The 20,970-nt window shown below is 35.5% G+C and overlaps 1 protein-coding gene across 4 annotated transcripts in view; it reads right to left on the bottom strand.

The window, feature by feature from the left end:
- The window catches only part of LOC116946979 (rho guanine nucleotide exchange factor 19-like), a 63,110-nt gene that overhangs the window by 29,822 nt on the left and 12,318 nt on the right, over positions 1 to 20,970 (bottom strand). For 2 of the 4 annotated variants that reach the window (XM_076070305.1, XM_076070304.1), the window contains one exon: positions 17,181 to 20,142. In XM_076070305.1, the coding sequence (XP_075926420.1) occupies positions 18,465 to 20,142 (1,678 nt within the window). In that variant the 3' untranslated portion in view covers positions 17,181 to 18,464. Of the gene's footprint in view, positions 1 to 17,180; positions 20,143 to 20,970 lie in introns of those variants that run through there. The other 2 variants (XM_032962285.2, XM_076070306.1) reach the window with 2 other exon arrangements.

Raw genomic sequence — 20,970 nt, 5'->3', positions numbered from 1 at the left:
GTGATGCAATAATACTCCTGTGATGCAATAATAATACTGTGATGCAATAATGATCCTGTGATTCAATAATAATCCTGTGATGCAATAATGATCCTATGATGCAATAATAATCCTGCGATGCAATAATGATCCTGTGATGCAATAATGATCCTGTGATGCAATAATCCTCCTGTGATGCAATAATGATCCTGTGATGCAATAATAATCCTGATACAATAATGATCCTGTGATGCAATAATACTCCTGTGATGCAATAATAATCCTGTGATGCAATAATGATCCTGTGATACAATAATAATGCTGTGATGCAATAATAATCCTGTGATGCAATAATGATCCTGTGATGCAATAATGATCCTGTGATGCAATAATATTCCTGTGATGCAATAATAATCCTGTGATGCAATAATGATCCTGTGATGCAATAATAATCCTGTGATGCAATAATGATCCTGTGATGCAATAATGATCCTGCGATGCAATAATGATCCTGTGATGCAATAATAATCCTGTAATGCATAATAATCCTGTGATGCAATAATGATCCTGCGATGCCATAATGATCCTGTGATGCAATAATACTCCTGTGATGCAATAATAATCCTGATGCAATAATGATCCTGTGATGCAATAATAATCCTGTGATGCAATAATGATCCTGTGATGCAATAATAATCCTGATGCAATAATGATCCTGTGATACAATAATACTCCTGTGATGCAATAATGATCCTGATGCAATAATACTCCTGTGATGCAATAATGATCCTGTGATGCAATATTGATACTGTGATGCAATAATAATCCTGTGATGCAATAATGATCCTGTGATGCAATAATAATCCTGATGCAATAATGATCCTGTGATGCAATAATACTCCTGTGATGCAATAATAATCCTGTGATGCAATAATGATCCTGTGATGCAATAATACTCCTGTGATGCAATAATGATCCTGATGCAATAATACTCCTGTGATGCAATAATGATCCTGTGATGCAATATTGATACTGTGATGCAATAATAATCCTGTGATGCAATAATGATCCTGTGATGCAATAATAATCCTGATGCAATAATGATCCTGTGATGCAATAATACTCCTGTGATGCAATAATAATCCTGTGATGCAATAATGATCCTGTGATGCAATAATAATCCTGATGCAATAATGATCCTGTGATGCAATAACAATCCTGTGATGCAATAATGATCCCGTGATGCAATAATGATCCTGTGATGCAATAATACTCCTGTGATGCAATAATGATCCTGTGAAGTAATAATGATCATGATGCAATAATAATCCTGTGATGCAATAATGATCCTGATGCAATAATACTCCTCTGATGCAATAATGATCCTGTGATGCAATAATACTCCTGTGATGCAATAATACTCCTGTGATGCAATAATGATCCTGTGATGCAATAATACTCCTGTGATGCAATAATACTCCTGTGATGCAATAATGATCCTGTGATGCAATAATGATCCTGTGATGCAATAATAATCCTGTGATGCAATAATGATCCTGTGATGCAATAATGATCCTGTGATGCAATAATGATCCTGCGATGCAATAATGATCCTGTGATGCAATAATAATCCTGTAATGCATAATAATCCTGTGATGCAATAATGATCCTGCGATGCCATAATGATCCTGTGATGCAATAATACTCCTGTGATGCAATAATAATCCTGATGCAATAATGATCCTGTGATGCAATAATAATCCTGTGATGCAATAATGATCCTGTGATGCAATAATAATCCTGATGCAATAATGATCCTGTGATACAATAATACTCCTGTGATGCAATAATGATCCTGATGCAATAATACTCCTGTGATGCAATAATGATCCTGTGATGCAATATTGATACTGTGATGCAATAATAATCCTGTGATGCAATAATGATCCTGTGATGCAATAATAATCCTGATGCAATAATGATCCTGTGATGCAATAATACTCCTGTGATGCAATAATAATCCTGTGATGCAATAATGATCCTGTGATGCAATAATACTCCTGTGATGCAATAATGATCCTGATGCAATAATACTCCTGTGATGCAATAATGATCCTGTGATGCAATATTGATACTGTGATGCAATAATAATCCTGTGATGCAATAATGATCCTGTGATGCAATAATAATCCTGATGCAATAATGATCCTGTGATGCAATAATACTCCTGTGATGCAATAATAATCCTGTGATGCAATAATGATCCTGTGATGCAATAATAATCCTGATGCAATAATGATCCTGTGATGCAATAACAATCCTGTGATGCAATAATGATCCCGTGATGCAATAATGATCCTGTGATGCAATAATACTCCTGTGATGCAATAATGATCCTGTGAAGTAATAATGATCATGATGCAATAATAATCCTGTGATGCAATAATGATCCTGATGCAATAATACTCCTCTGATGCAATAATGATCCTGTGATGCAATAATACTCCTGTGATGCAATAATACTCCTGTGATGCAATAATGATCCTGTGATGCAATAATACTCCTGTGATGCAATAATACTCCTGTGATGCAATAATGATCCTGTGATGCAATAATGATCCTGTGATGCAATAATAATCCTGTGATGCAATAATGATCCTGTGATGCAATAATGATCCTGTGATGCAATAATACTCCTGTGATGAAATAATGATCCTGTGATGCAATAATAATCCTGTGATGCAATAATAATCCTGTGATGCAATAATAATCCTTTGATGCAATAATAATCCTGTGATGCAATAATAATCCTGCGATGCAATAATAATCCTGCGATGCAATAATGATCCTGTGATGCAATAATGATCCTGAGATGCAGTAATAATCCTGTAATGCAATAATGATCCCGTGATGCAAAATGATCCTGTGATGCAATAATGATCCTGTCATGCAATAATGATCCGGTGATGCAATAATAATCCTGTGATGCAATAATGATCCTGCGATGCAATAATAATCCTGTGATGCAATAATGATCCTGTGATGCAATAATAATCCCGTGAGGCAATAATAATCCTGTGATGCAATAATTATCCTGTGATGCAATAATAATCCTGATGCAATAATAATCCTGATGCAATAATGATCCTGTGATGCAATAATACTCCGGTGATGCAATAATAATAATCCTTTGATGCAATTATTATCCTGTGATGCAATAATGATCCTGTGATGCAATAATAATCCTATGATGCAATAATGATCCTATGATGCAATAATAATCCTGCGATGCAATAATGATCCTGCGATGCAATAATGATCCTGTGATGCAATAATGATCCTGTGATGCAATAATCCTCTTTTGATGCAATAATGATCCTGTGATGCAATAATGATCCCGTGATGCAATAATGATCCTGTGATGCAATAATAATCCTGTGATGCAATAATGATCCTGTGATGCAATAATGATCCTGCGATGCAATAATGATCCTGTGATGCAATAATAATCCTCTGATGCAATAATAATCCTGTGATACAATAATGATCCTGCGATGCAATAATGATCCTGTGATGCAATAATACTCCTGTGATGCAATAATAGTCCTGTGATGCAATAATAATCCTGTGATGCAATAATGATCCTGTGATGCAATAATAATCCTGATGCAATAATGATCCTGTGATGCAATAATACTCCTGTGATGCAATAATGATCCTGTGAAGCAATAATACTCCTGTGATGCAATAATGATCCTGTGATGCAATAATGATCCCGTGATGCAATAATGATCCTGTGATGCAATAATGATCCTGTGATGCAATAATAATCCTGTGATGCAATAATGATCCTGTGATGCAATAATAATCCTGTAATGCAATAATGATCCCGTGATGCAATAATGATCCTGTGATGCAATAATACTCCTGTGATGCAATAATACTCCTGTGATGCAATAATGATCCTGTGAAGCAATAATGATCATGATGCAATAATAATCCTGTAATGCAATAATGATCCTGATGCAATAATACTCCTCTGATGCAATAATGATCCTGTGATGCAATAATAATCCTGCAATGCAATAATGATCCCGTGATGCAATAATGATCCTGTGATGCAATAATACTCCTGTGATGCAATAATGATCCTGTGATGCAATAATGATCCTGTGATGCAATAATAATCCTGTGATGCAATAATGATCCTGTGATGCAATAATGATCCTGTGATGCAATAATACTCCTGTGATGAAATAATGATCCTGTGATGCAATAATAATCCTGTGATGCAATAATAATCCTGTGATGCAATAATAATCCTTTGATGCAATAATAATCCTGTGATGCCATAATAATCCTGCGATGCAATAATAATCCTGCGATGCAATAATGATCCTGTGATGCAATAATGATCCTGAGATGCAGTAATAATCCTGTAATGCAATAATGATCCCGTGATGCAAAATGATCCTGTGATGCAATAATGATCCTGTCATGCAATAATGATCCGGTGATGCAATAATAATCCTGTGATGCAATAATGATCCTGCGATGCAATAATAATCCTGTGATGCAATGATCCTGTGATGCAATAATAATCCCGTGAGGCAATAATAATCCTGTGATGCAATAATTATCCTGTGATGCAATAATAATCCTGATGCAATAATAATCCTGATGCAATAATGATCCTGTGATGCAATAATACTCCGGTGATGCAATAATAATAATCCTTTGATGCAATTATTATCCTGTGATGCAATAATGATCCTGTGATGCAATAATAATCCTATGATGCAATAATGATCCTATGATGCAATAATAATCCTGCGATGCAATAATGATACTGCGATGCAATAATAATCCTGTGATGCAATAATAATCCTGTGATGCAATAATGATCCTGTGATGCAATAATGATCCTGTGATGCAATAATCCTCTTTTGATGCAATAATGATCCTGTGATGCAATAATGATCCCGTGATGCAATAATGATCCTGTGATGCAATAATAATCCTGTGATGCAATAATGATCCTGTGATGCAATAATGATCCTGCGATGCAATAATGATCCTGTGATGCAATAATAATCCTCTGATGCAATAATAATCCTGTGATACAATAATGATCCTGCGATGCAATAATGATCCTGTGATGCAATAATACTCCTGTGATGCAATAATAGTCCTGTGATGCAATAATAATCCTGTGATGCAATAATGATCCTGTGATGCAATAATAATCCTGATGCAATAATGATCCTGTGATGCAATAATACTCCTGTGATGCAATAATGATCCTGTGAAGCAATAATACTCCTGTGATGCAATAATGATCCTGTGATGCAATAATGATCCCGTGATGCAATAATGATCCTGTGATGCAATAATGATCCTGTGATGCAATAATAATCCTGTGATGCAATAATAATCCTGTGATGCAATAATGATCCTGTGATGCAATAATAATCCTGTAATGCAATAATGATCCCGTGATGCAATAATGATCCTGTGATGCAATAATACTCCTGTGATGCAATAATACTCCTGTGATGCAATAATGATCCTGTGAAGCAATAATGATCATGATGCAATAATAATCCTGTAATGCAATAATGATCCTGATGCAATAATACTCCTCTGATGCAATAATGATCCTGTGATGCAATAATAATCCTGCAATGCAATAATGATCCCGTGATGCAATAATGATCCTGTGATGCAATAATACTCCTGTGATGCAATAATACTCCTGTGATGCAATAATGATCCTGTGATGCAATAATAATCCTGTGATGCAATAATGATCCTGTGATGCACTAATGATCCTGTGATGCAATAATACTCCTGTGATGCAATAATACTCCTGTGATGCAATAATGATCCTGTGATGCAATAATAATCCTGTGATGCAATAATACTCCTGTGATGCAATAATAATCCTGTGATGCAATAATCCTGTGATGCAATAATAATCCTGTGATGCAATAATGATCCTGTGATGCAATAATAATCCTGTGATGCAAAAATACTCCTGTGATGTAATAATGATCCTGTGATGCAATAATAATCCTGTGATGCAATAATAATCCTGATGCAATAATGATCCTGTTATGCAATAATACTCCTGTGATGCAATAATAATCCTGTGATGCAATAATGATCCTGTGATGCAATAATACTCCTGTGATGCAATAATAATCCTGATGCAATAATACTCCTGTGATGCAATAATGATCCTGTGATGCAATAATGATCCTGTGATGCAATAATTATCCTGTGATGCAATAATGATCCTGTGATGCAATAATAATCCTGTGATGCAATAATAATCCTGCGATGCAATAATAATCCTTTGATGCAATAATAATCCTGTGATGCAATAATAATCCTGCGATGCAATAATAATCCTGCGATGCAATAATGATCCTGTGATGCAATAATAATCCTGTGATGCAATAATAATCCTGTGATGCAATAATCCTCCTGTGATGCAATAATGATCCTGTGATGCAATAATGATCCTGTGATGCAATAATGATCCTGTGATGCAATAATAATCCTGCAATGCAATAATGATCCCGTGATGCAATAATGATCCTGTGATGCAATAATACTCCTGTGATGCAATAATACTCCTGTGATGCAATAATGATCCTGTGATGCAATAATAATCCTGTGATGCAATAATGATCCTGTGATGCAATAATGATCCTGTGATGCAATAATACTCCTGTGATGCAATAATACTCCTGTGATGCAATAATGATCCTGTGATGCAATAATAATCCTGTGATGCAATAATACTCCTGTGATGCAATAATAATCCTGTGATACAATAATAATCCTGTGATGCAATAATAATCCTGTGATGCAATAATGATCCTGTGATGCAATAATAATCCTGTGATGCAATAATACTCCTGTGATGCAATAATGATCCTGTGATGCAATAATAATCCTGTGATGCAATAATAATCCTGATGCAATAATGATCCTGTGATGCAATAATACTCCTGTGATGCAATAATAATCCTGTGATGCAATAATGATCCTGTGATGCAATAATGATCCTGTGATGCAATAATTATCCTGTGATGCAATAATGATCCTGTGATGCAATAATAATCCTGTGATGCAATAATAATCCTGCGATGCAATAATAATCCTTTGATGCAATAATAATCCTGTGATGCAATAATAATCCTGCGATGCAATAATAATCCTGCGATGCAATAATGATCCTGTGATGCAATAATAATCCTGTGATGCAATAATAATCCTGTGATGCAATAATCCTCCTGTGATGCAATAATGATCCTGTGATGCAATAATGATCCTGTGATGCAATAATGATCCTGTGATGCAATAATAATCCTGCAATGCAATAATGATCCCGTGATGCAATAATGATCCTGTGATGCAATAATACTCCTGTGATGCAATAATACTCCTGTGATGCAATAATGATCCTGTGATGCAATAATAATCCTGTGATGCAATAATGATCCTGTGATGCAATAATGATCCTGTGATGCAATAATACTCCTGTGATGCAATAATACTCCTGTGATGCAATAATGATCCTGTGATGCAATAATAATCCTGTGATGCAATAATACTCCTGTGATGCAATAATAATCCTGTGATACAATAATAATCCTGTGATGCAATAATAATCCTGTGATGCAATAATGATCCTGTGATGCAATAATAATCCTGTGATGCAATAATACTCCTGTGATGCAATAATGATCCTGTGATGCAATAATAATCCTGTGATGCAATAATAATCCTGATGCAATAATGATCCTGTGATGCAATAATACTCCTGTGATGCAATAATGATCCTGTGATGCAATAATGATCCCGTGATGCAATAATTATCCTGTGATGCAATAATGATCCTGTGATGCAATAATAATCCTGTGATGCAATAATAATCCTGCGATGCAATAATAATCCTTTGATGCAATAATAATCCTGTGATGCAATAATAATCCTGCGATGCAATATAATCCTGCGATGCAATAATGATCCTGTGATGCAATAATAATCCTGTGATGCAATAATAATCCTGTGATGCAATAATCCTCCTGTGATGCAATAATGATCCTGTGATGCAATAATGATCCTGTGATGCAATAATGATCCTGTGATGCAGTAATAATCCTTTAATGCAATAATGATCCCGTGATACAAAATTATCCTGTGATGCAATAATGATCCTGTCATGCAATAATGATCCGGTGATGCAATAATAATCCTGTGATGCAATAATGATCCTGCGATGCAATAATAATCCTGTGATGCAATAATGATCCTGTGATGCAATAATAATCCCGTGAGGCAATAATAATCCTGTGATGCAATAATGATCCTGTGATGCAATAATAATCCTGATGCAATAATAATCCTGATGCAATAATGATCCTGTGATGCAATAATACTCCGGTGATGCAATAATAATAATCCTTTGATGCAATTATTATCCTGTGATGCAATAATGATCCTGTGATGCAATAATAATCCTATGATGCAATAATGATCCTATGATGCAATAATAATCCTGCGATGCAATAATAATCCTGTGATGCAATAATAATCCTGTGATGCAATAATGATCCTGTGATGCAATAATGATCCTGTGATGCAATAATAATCCTGCAATGCAATAATGATCCCGTGATGCAATAATGATCCTGTGATGCAATAATACTCCTGTGATGCAATAATACTCCTGTGATGCAATAATGATCCTGTGATGCAATAATAATCCTGTGATGCAATAATGATCCTGTGATGCAATAATGATCCTGTGATGCAATAATACTCCTGTGATGCAATAATACTCCTGTGATGCAATAATGATCCTGTGATGCAATAATAATCCTGTGATGCAATAATACTCCTGTGATGCAATAATAATCCTGTGATGCAATAATAATCCTGTGATGCAATAATAATCCTGTGATGCAATAATGATCCTGTGATGCAATAATAATCCTGTGATGCAATAATACTCCTGTGATGCAATAATGATCCTGTGATGCAATAATAATCCTGTGATGCAATAATAATCCTGATGCAATAATGATCCTGTGATGCAATAATACTCCTGTGATGCAATAATAATCCTGTGATGCAATAATGATCCTGTGATGCAATAATACTCCTGTGATGCAATAATAATCCTGATGCAATAATACTCCTGTGATGCAATAATGATCCTGTGATGCAATAATGATCCCGTGATGCAATAATTATCCTGTGATGCAATAATGATCCTGTGATGCAATAATAATCCTTTGATGAAATAATAATCCTGTGATGCAATAATAATCCTGCGATGCAATAATAATCCTGCGATGCAATAATGATCCTGTGATGCAATAATAATCCTGTGATGCAATAATAATCCTGTGATGCAATAATCCTCCTGTGATGCAATAATGATCCTATGATGCAATAATGATCCTGTGATGCAATAATGATCCTGTGATGCAATAATAATCCTGCAATGCAATAATGATCCCGTGATGCAATAATGATCCTGTGATGCAATAATACTCCTGTGATGCAATAATACTCCTGTGATGCAATAATGATCCTGTGATGCAATAATAATCCTGTGATGCAATAATGATCCTGTGATGCAATAATGATCCTGTGATGCAATAATACTCCTGTGATGCAATAATACTCCTGTGATGCAATAATGATCCTGTGATGCAATAATAATCCTGTGATGCAATAATACTCCTGTGATGCAATAATAATCCTGTGATGCAATAATAATCCTGTGATGCAATAATAATCCTGTGATGCAATAATGATCCTGTGATGCAATAATAATCCTGTGATGCAATAATACTCCTGTGATGCAATAATGATCCTGTGATGCAATAATAATCCTGTGATGCAATAATAATCCTGATGCAATAATGATCCTGTGATGCAATAATACTCCTGTGATGCAATAATAATCCTATGATGCAATAATGATCCTGTGATGCAATTATACTCCTGTGATGCAATAATAATCCTGATGCAATAATACTCCTGTGATGCAATAATGATCCTGTGATGCAATAATGATCCCGTGATGCAATAATTATCCTGTGATGCAATAATGATCCTGTGATGCAATAATAATCCTGTGATGCAATAATAATCCTGCGATGCAATAATAATCCTTTGATGCAATAATAATCCTGTGATGCAATAATAATCCTGCGATGCAATAATAATCCTGCGATGCAATAATGATCCTGTGATGCAATAATAATCCTGTGATGCAATAATAATCCTGTGATGCAATAATCCTCCTGTGATGCAATAATGATCCTGTGATGCAATAATGATCCTGTGATGCAATAATGATCCTGTGATGCAGTAATAATCCTTTAATGCAATAATGATCCCGTGATACAAAATTATCCTGTGATGCAATAATGATCCTGTCATGCAATAATGATCCGGTGATGCAATAATAATCCTGTGATGCAATAATGATCCTGCGATGCAATAATAATCCTGTGATGCAATAATGATCCTGTGATGCAATAATAATCCCGTGCGGCAATAATAATCCTGTGATGCAATAATGATCCTGTGATGCAATAATAATCCTGATGCAATAATAATCCTGATGCAATAATGATCCTGTGATGCAATAATACTCCGGTGATGCAATAATAATAATCCTTTGATGCAATTATTATCCTGTGATGCAATAATGATCCTGTGATGCAATAATAATCCTATGATGCAATAATGATCCTATGATGCAATAATAATCCTGCGATGCAATAATGATCCTGCGATGCAATAATAATCCTGTGATGCAATAATAATCCTGTGATGCAATAATGATCCTGTGATGCAATAATGGTCCTGTGATGCAATAATCCTCTTTTGATGCAATAATGATCCTGTGATGCAATAATGATCCCGTGATGCAATAATGATCCTGTGATGCAATAATAATCCTGTGATGCAATAATGATCCTGTGATGCAATAATGATCCTGCGATGCAATAATGATCCTGTGAAGCAATAATAATCCTCTGATGCAATAATAATCCTGTGATACAATAATGATCCTGCGATGCAATAATGATCCTGTGATGCAATAATACTCCTGTGATGCAATAATAGTCCTGTGATGCAATAATAATCCTGTGATGCAATAATGATCCTGTGATGCAATAATAATCCTGATGCAATAATGATCCTGTGATGCAATAATACTCCTGTGATGCAATAATGATCCTGTGAAGCAATAATACTCCTGTGATGCAATAATGATCCTGTGATGCAATAATGATCCCGTGATGCAATAATGATCCTGTGATGCAATAATGATCCTGTGATGCAATAATAATCCTGTGATGCAATAATAATCCTGTGATGCAATAATGATCCTGTGATGCAATAATAATCCTGTAATGCCATAATGATCCCGTGATGCAATAATGATCCTGTGATGCAATAATACTCCTGTGATGCAATAATACTCCTGTGATGCAATAATGATCCTGTGAAGCAATAATGATCATGATGCAATAATAATCCTGTAATGCAATAATGATCGTCATGCAATAATACTCCTCTGATGCAATAATGATCCTGTGATGCAATAACAATCCTGCAATGCAATAATGATCCCGTGATGCAATAATGATCCTGTGATGCAATAATACTCCTGTGATGCAATAATACTCCTGTGATGCAATAATGATCCTGTGATGCAATAATAATCCTGTGATGCAATAATGATCCTGTGATGCAATAATGACCCTGTGATGCAATAATACTCCTGTGATGCAATATACTCCTGTGATGCAATAATGATCCTGTGATGCAATAATAATCCTGTGATGCAATAATAATCCTGCGATGCAATAATGATCCTGTGATGCAATAATAATCCTGTGATGCAATAATACTCCTGTGATGCAATAATAATCCTGTGATGCAATAATAATCCTGTGATGCAATAATAATCCTGTGATGCAATAATGATCCTGTGATGCAATAATAATCCTGTGATGCAATAATACTCCTGTGATGCAATAATGATCCTGTGATGCAATAATAATCCTGTGATGCAATAATAATCCTGATGCAATAATGATCCTGTGATGCAATAATACTCCTGTGATGCAATAATAATCCTGTGATGCAATAATGATCCTGTGATGCAATAATACTCCTGTGATGCAATAATACTCCTGTGATGCAATAATGATCCTGTGATGCAATAATGATCCCGTGATGCAATAATTATCTTGTGATGCAATAATGATCCTGTGATGCAATAATAATCCCGTGATGCAATAATAATCCTGCGATGCAATAATGCTCCTGTGATGCAATAATGATCCTGTGATGCAATAATGATCCTGTGATGCAATAATGATCCTGTGATGCAATAATGATCCTGTGATGCAATAATAATACTGTGATGCAATAATGATCCTGTGATGCAATAATGATCCTGTGATGCAATAATAATCCTGCGATGCAATAATGATCCTGTGATGCAATCATAATCCTGTGATGCAATAATACTCCTGTGATGCAATAATAATCCTGTGATGCAATAATAATCCTGTGATGCAATAATAATCCTGTGATGCAATAATGATCCTGTGATGCAATAGTGATCCTGATGCAATAATTATCTTGTGATGCAATAATACTCCTGTGATGCAATAATAATCCTGTGATGCAATAATGATCCTGTGATGCAGTAATAATCCTGCGATGCAATAATGATCCTGCGATGCAATAATAATCATGTGATGCAATAATGATCCTGTGATGCAATAATCCTCCTGTGATGCAATAATGATCCTGTGATGCAATAATGATCCTGTGATGCAATAATGATCCTGTGATGCAATAATAATAATACTGTGATGCAATAATGATCCTGTGATGCAATAATGATCCTGTGATGCAATAATAATCCTGCGATGCAATAATGATCCTGTGATGCAATCATAATCCTGTGATGCAATAATACTCCTGTGATGCAATAATAATCCTGTGATGCAATAATAATCCTGTGATGCAATAATAATCCTGTGATGCAATAATGATCCTGTGATGCAATAGTGATCCTGATGCAATAATTATCTTGTGATGCAATAATACTCCTGTGATGCAATAATAATCCTGTGATGCAATAATGATCCTGTGATGCAGTAATAATCCTGCGATGCAATAATGATCCTGCGATGCAATAATAATCATGTGATGCAATAATGATCCTGTGATGCAATAATCCTCCTGTGATGCAATAATGATCCTGTGATGCAATAATGATCCTGTGATGCAATAATGATCCTGTGATGCAGTAATAATCCTGTGATGCAATAATGATCCCGTGATGCAAAATGATCCTGTGATGCAATAATGATCCTGTCATGCAATAATGATCCGGTGATGCAATAATAATCCTGTGATGCAATAATGATCCTGCGATGCAATAATAATCTTGTGATGCAATAATTATCCTGTGATGCAATAATAATCCTGTGAGGCAATAATAATCCTGTGATGCAATAATGATCCTGTGATGCAATAATAATCCTGATGCAATAATAATCCCGTTGCAATAATGATCCTGTGATGCAAAAATACTCCTGTGATGCAATAATACTCCTTTGATGCAATTATTATCCTGTGATGCAATAATGATCCTGTGATGCAATAATAATCCTGTGATGCAATAATGATCCTATGATGCAATAATAATCCTGCGATGCAATAATGATCCTGCGATGCAATAATAATCCTGTGATGCAATAATGATCCTGCGATGCAATAATAATCCTGTGATGCAATAATAATCCTGTGATGCAATAATGATCCTGTGATGCAATAATGATCCTGTGATGCAATAATCCTCTTGTGATGCAATAATGATCCTGTGATGCAATAATGATCCCGTGATGCAATAATACTCCTGTGATGCAATAATAATCATGTGATGCAATAATGATCCTGTGATGCAATAATAATCCTGATGCAATAATGATCCTGAGATGCAATAATGATCCTGTGATACAATAATACTCCTGTGATGCAATAATACTCCTGTGATGCAATAATACTCCTGTGATGCAATAATGATCCTGTGATGCAATAATGATCCTGTGATGCAATAATAATCCTGTGATGCAATAATGATCCTGTGATGCAGTAATAATCCTGCGATGCAATAATGATCCTGCGATGCAATAATAATCATGTGATGCAATAATGATCCTGTGATGCAATAATCCTCCTGTGATGCAATAATGATCCTGTGATGCAATAATGATCCTGTGATGCAATAATGATCCTGTGATGCAGTAATAATCCTGTGATGCAATAATGATCCCGTGATGCAAAATGATCCTGTGATGCAATAATGATCCTGTCATGCAATAATGATCCGGTGATGCAATAATAATCCTGTGATGCAATAATGATCCTGCGATGCAATAATAATCTTGTGATGCAATAATTATCCTGTGATGCAATAATAATCCTGTGAGGCAATAATAATCCTGTGATGCAATAATGATCCTGTGATGCAATAATAATCCTGATGCAATAATAATCCCGTTGCAATAATGATCCTGTGATGCAAAAATACTCCTGTGATGCAATAATACTCCTTTGATGCAATTATTATCCTGTGATGCAATAATGATCCTGTGATGCAATAATAATCCTGTGATGCAATAATGATCCTATGATGCAATAATAATCCTGCGATGCAATAATGATCCTGCGATGCAATAATAATCCTGTGATGCAATAATGATCCTGCGATGCAATAATAATCCTGTGATGCAATAATAATCCTGTGATGCAATAATGATCCTGTGATGCAATAATGATCCTGTGATGCAATAATCCTCTTGTGATGCAATAATGATCCTGTGATGCAATAATGATCCCGTGATGCAATAATACTCCTGTGATGCAATAATAATCATGTGATGCAATAATGATCCTGTGATGCAATAATAATCCTGATGCAATAATGATCCTGAGATGCAATAATGATCCTGTGATACAATAATACTCCTGTGATGCAATAATACTCCTGTGATGCAATAATACTCCTGTGATGCAATAATGATCCTGTGATGCAATAATGATCCTGTGATGCAATAATAATCCTGTGATGCAATAATGATCCTGTGATGCAATAATACTCCTGTGATGCAATAATAATCCTGTGATGCAATAATACTCCTGTGATGCAATAATAATCCTGTCATACAATAATACTCCTGTGATACAATAATGATCCTGTGATGCAATAATGATCCTGTGATGCAATAATACTCCTGTGATGCAATAATGATCCTGTGATGCAATAATGATCCTGTGATGAAATAATGATCCTGTGATGCAATAATGATCCTGTGATGCAATAATAATGCTGTGATGCTATAATAATCCTGTGATGCAATAATACTCCTGTGATGCAATAATGATCCTGTGATGCAATAATGATCCTGTGAGCAATAATAATCCTGTGATGCAATAATGATCCTGTGATGCAATATTACTCCTGTGATGCAATAATACTCCTGTGATACAATGATGATCCTGTGATGCAATAATGATCCTGTGATGCAATAATACTCCTGTGATGCAATAATGATCCTGTGATGCAATAATGATCCTGTGATGCAATAATAATCCTGTGATGCAATAATAATCCTGCGATGCAATAATACTCCTATGATGTAATAATAATCCTGTGATGCAATAATAATCCTGTGATGCAATAATGATCCTGTGATGCAATAATAATCCTGTGATGCAATAATACTCCTGTGATACAATAATGATCCTGTGATGCAATAATAATCCTGTGATGCAATAATAATCCTGTGATGCAATAATAATCCCGTGATGCAATAATGATCCCCGTGATGCAATAATAATCCTGCGATGCAATAATGATCCTGTGATGCAATAATAATCCTGTGATGCAATAATAATCCTGTGATGCAATAATGATCCTGTGATGCAATAATAATCCTGTGATGCAATAATACTCCTGTGATGCAATAATGATCCTGTGATGCAATAATAATCCTGTGATGCAATAATGATCCTGTGATGCAATAATAATCCTGTGATGCAATAATACTCCTGTGATGCAATAATGATCCTGTGATGCAATAATAATCCTGTGATGCAATAATACTTCTGTGATGCAATAATGATCCTGTGATGCAATAATGATCCTGTCATGCAATAATGATCCAGTGATGCAATAATAATCCTGTGATGCAATAATAATCCTGTGATGCAATAATAATCCTGCGATGCAATAATACTCCTATGATGTAATAATAATCCTGTGATGCAATAATAATCCTGTGATACAATAATGATCCTGTGATGCAATAATAATCCTGTGATGCAATAATACTCCTGTGATACAATAATGATCCTGTGATGCAATAATAATCCTGTAATGCAATAATAATCCTGTGATGCAATAATAATCCTGTGATGCAATAATAATCCCGTGATGCAATAATGATCCCCGTGATGCAATAATAATCCTGCGATGCAATAATGATCCTGTGATGCAATAATAATCCTGTGATGCAATAATAATCCTGTGATGCAATAATGATCCTGTGATGCAATAATAATCCTGTGATGCAATAATACTCCTGTCATGCAATAATGATCCTGTGATGCAATAATAATCCTGTGATGCAATAATACTTCTGCGATGCAATAATGATCCTGTGATGCAATAATGATCCTGTGATGCAATAATGATCCTGTGATGCAATAATGATCCTGTGATGCAATAATAATGCTGTGATGCAATAATACTCCTGTGATGCAATAATAATCCTGTGATGCAATAATAATCCTGTGATGCAATAATAATCCTGTGATGCAATAATAATCCAGTGATGCAATAATGATCCTGTGATGCAATAATGATCCTGTGATGCAATAATCCTCTTGTGATGCAATAATGATCCTGTGATGCAATAATGATCCCGTGATGCAATAATACTCCTGTGATGCAATAATAATCCTGTGATGCAATAATGATCCTGTGATACAATAATAATCCTGTGATGCAATAATAATCCTGTGATGCAATAATGATCCTGTGATGCAATAATAATCCTGATGCAATAATGATCCTGTGATGCAATAATGATCCTGTGATACAATAATACTCCTGTGATGCAATAATACTCCTGTGATGCAATAATACTCCTGTGATGCAATAATGATCCTGTGATGCAATAATAATCGTGTGATGCAATAATAATCCTGAGATGCAATAATGATCCTGTGATGCAATAATACTCCTGTGATGCAATAATAATCCTGTGATGCAATAATAATCCTGTGATGCAATAATAATCCTGTGATGCAATAATGATCCTGTGATGCAATAATAATCCTGTGATGCAATAATACTCCTGTGATGCAATAATGATCCTGTGATGCAATAATAATCCTGTGATGCAATAATAATCCTGCGATGAAATAATGATCCTGTGATGCAATAATACTCCTGTGATGCAATAATAATCCTGTGATGCAATAATAATCCTGTGATGCAATAATAATCCTGTGATGCAATAATGATCCTTTGATGCAATAATAATCCTGTGATGCAATAATACTCCTGTGATGCAATAATAATCCTGTGATGCAATAATGAGCCTGTGATGCAATAATACTCCTGTGATGCAATAATAATCCTGTGATGCAATAATGATCCTGTGATGCAATAATAATCCTGTGATGCAATAATGATCCTATGATGCAATAATACTCCTGTGATGCAATAATGATCCTGTGATGCAATAATAATCCTGATGCAATAATGATCCTGTGATGCAATAATGATCCTGTGATGCAATAATGATCTTTTGATGCAATAATGATCCTGTGATGCAATAATGATCCTGTGATGCAATAATACTCCTGTGATGCAATAATACTCCTGTGATGCAATAATAATCCTGCGATGCAATAATAATCCTGTGATGCAATAATAATCCTGTGATGCAATAATGATCCTGTGATGCAATTATAATCCTGTGATGCAATAATAATCCTGTGATGCAATAATGATCCTGTGATGCAATAATGATCCTGCGATGCAATAATAATCCTGTGATGCAATAATAATCCTGTGATGCAATAATGATCCTGTGATGCAATAATGATTCTGTGATGCAATAATAATCCTGATGCAATGATAATCCTGTGATGCAAAAATCCTCCTGGGATGCAATAATAATCCTGTGAAGCAATAAAAATCCTGATGCAATGATAATCCTGTGATGCAATAATCCTCCTGTGATGCATTAATAATCCTGTGATGCAATAATGATCCTGTGATGCAATAATAATCCTGTGATGCAATAATGATCCTGTGATGCAATAATGATCCTGTGATGCAATAATGATCATGTGATGCAATAATGATCCTGTGATGCAATAATAATCCTGTGATGCAATAATACTCCTGTGATGCAATAATACTCCTGTGATGCAATAATGATCCTGTGATGCAATAATGATCCTGTGATGCAATAATAATCCTGTGATGCAATAATGATCCTGTGATGCAATAATAGTCCTGTGATGCAATAATAATCCTGTGATGCAATAATACTCCTGGGATGCAATAATAATCCTGTGATACAATAATACTCCTGTGATACAATAATGATCCTGTGATGCAATAATGATCCTGTGATGCAGTAATACTCCTGTGATGCAATAATGATCCTGTGATGCAATAATGATCCTGTGATGCAATAATAATCCTGTGATGCAATAATAATCCTGTGATGCAATAATGATCCTGTGATGCAATAATAATCCTGTGATGCAATAATACTCCTGTGATGCAATAATGATCCTGTGATGCAACAATAATCCTGTGATGCAATAATAATCCTGTGATGCAATAATAATCCTGTGATGCAATAATGATCATGTGATATAATAATAATCCTGTGATGCAATAATAATCCTGTGATGCAATAATAATCCCGTGATGCAATAATGATCCCGTGATGCAATAATAATCCTGTGATGCAATAATAATCCGGTGATGCAATAATGATCCCCGTGATGCAATAATAATCCTGCGATGCAATAATGATCCTGTGATGCAATAATAATCCTGTGATGCAATAATAATCCTGTGATGCAATAATACTTCTGTGATGCAATAATGACCCTGTGATGTAATAATGATCCTGTGATGCAATAATGATCCTGTGATGCAATAATAATCCTGTTATGCAATAATACTCCTGTGATGCAATAATAATCCTGTGATGCAATAATAATCCTGTGATGCAATAATAATCCTGCGATGCAGTAATAATCCTGTGATGCAATAATGATCCTGTGATGCAATAATAATCCTGATGCAATAATACTCCTGTGATGCAATAATAATCCTGTGATGCAATAATGATCCTGTGATGTAATAATAATCCTGTGATGCAATAATAATCCGACGATGCAATAATACTCCTGTGATGCAATAATAATCCTGCGATGCAATAATAATCCTGTGATGCAATAATAATCCTGTGATGCAATAATGATGCTGTGATGTAATAATAATCCTGTGATGCAATAATAATCCTGCGATGCAATAATACTCCTGTGATGCAATAATAATCCTGTGATGCAATAATAATCCTGTGATGCAATAATACTCCTGTGATGCAATAATACTCCTGCGATGCAATAATAATCCTGCGATGCAGTAATAATCCACCCAGCACCCGCACGTGAACTGATTTCTCTCCGTTCCGTGTCCTCAGTGGACATCCGCTGGGACCCGACTTCGGCCACCATGCCCGTTCAGCGCGTTCATTGCAACACTTCGAATCCGACTGGAATCGGTTATCGGGAGCATTCTCGACTATCGAAGCCGGCAATCGGTAACAAAAATATATAAAAACCCACCTAAACTTCTTGAAGGTCGTGATCTGGCAGGGGATGTTGATGACGTAGGAGACCAGCGGCTTGAAGTGGTTCAGAGAGTACTCGTAGAGGATGTCGCACACCTCGGAGATGAGCGGAGACATCTCCACTCGCTCCCTCAGCCTGCTCAGCAGACTTGCAAAGTGACACGGGGCATCCACCATCGTTAATGATTTGAAAAGACAAGTAAAAATCATATATATTTTTAAAAACTTTTTTTTAAACACGCTTTTTTTTTTTGCAGAACCTACTTGGCCACAAACGATAGCTCAACGAAGTAGCACATCGCGTAGAGATGCATACCAGTCATCCAGCAGTAGATCGATCGTCACATCGTAAACATTAATGTACTGGAGTAAAGGAAGAACTCCACGACTCCAGCCATAACGTCAGGGACCGTGAGCAATTACAGCGTGGACAATTAGACCCACGCCGAAACATATAAAAAACAAATGTAAAAAATATATTTTGTAATTTTTTATGATATAATATAGTATTGTCATCAGTATGACATAAGTATACCAAGTTTGTAGTCGATACCACATTGGGAAGTGGGTTAAAATAGAGTTACAAGATTTGAGGATACAACAACGACAACAACAGACAGAGTGAATTCATAGAAAGCGTGTAATAATAATCATAAAAACAAACCCGCTGCAACGCGCGTAAACATGTTGACACAGGAACCCACGATTCCGCTTTAAAAATTAATAAACAACGACGAACGTTCACTCAACTAATTGGCAGGGAGAATTGTTTACGGCACTTGATTTTTTAAAAAGAATAAATAAATTCAAGTCGCAGCATGAAACGAGGTGCAATGCCGTTCTGTTGCGGCTCGTCCAGGTGTGCTGATGAGCCCCTATTTAGGATGAAACCTGTCCACAGTTTTGCCTCTCACTGCATCACTGCTGCTGCCAGTCGGTCACGTTGTGCTCGATTTAATGTTACCGGAGATCGAAC

The sequence above is a fragment of the Petromyzon marinus genome, chromosome 28 (genome assembly GCF_048934315.1).
Source record: "Petromyzon marinus isolate PM22_M1 ecotype Great Lakes invasive population chromosome 28, UKy_Petmar_22M1.pri1.0, whole genome shotgun sequence".
In the NCBI taxonomy this organism is placed as follows: domain Eukaryota; kingdom Metazoa; phylum Chordata; class Hyperoartia; order Petromyzontiformes; family Petromyzontidae; genus Petromyzon; species Petromyzon marinus.
Note: the sequence above shows the minus strand (reverse complement) of the source record. Positions and strands in the feature narration are given on the sequence as shown.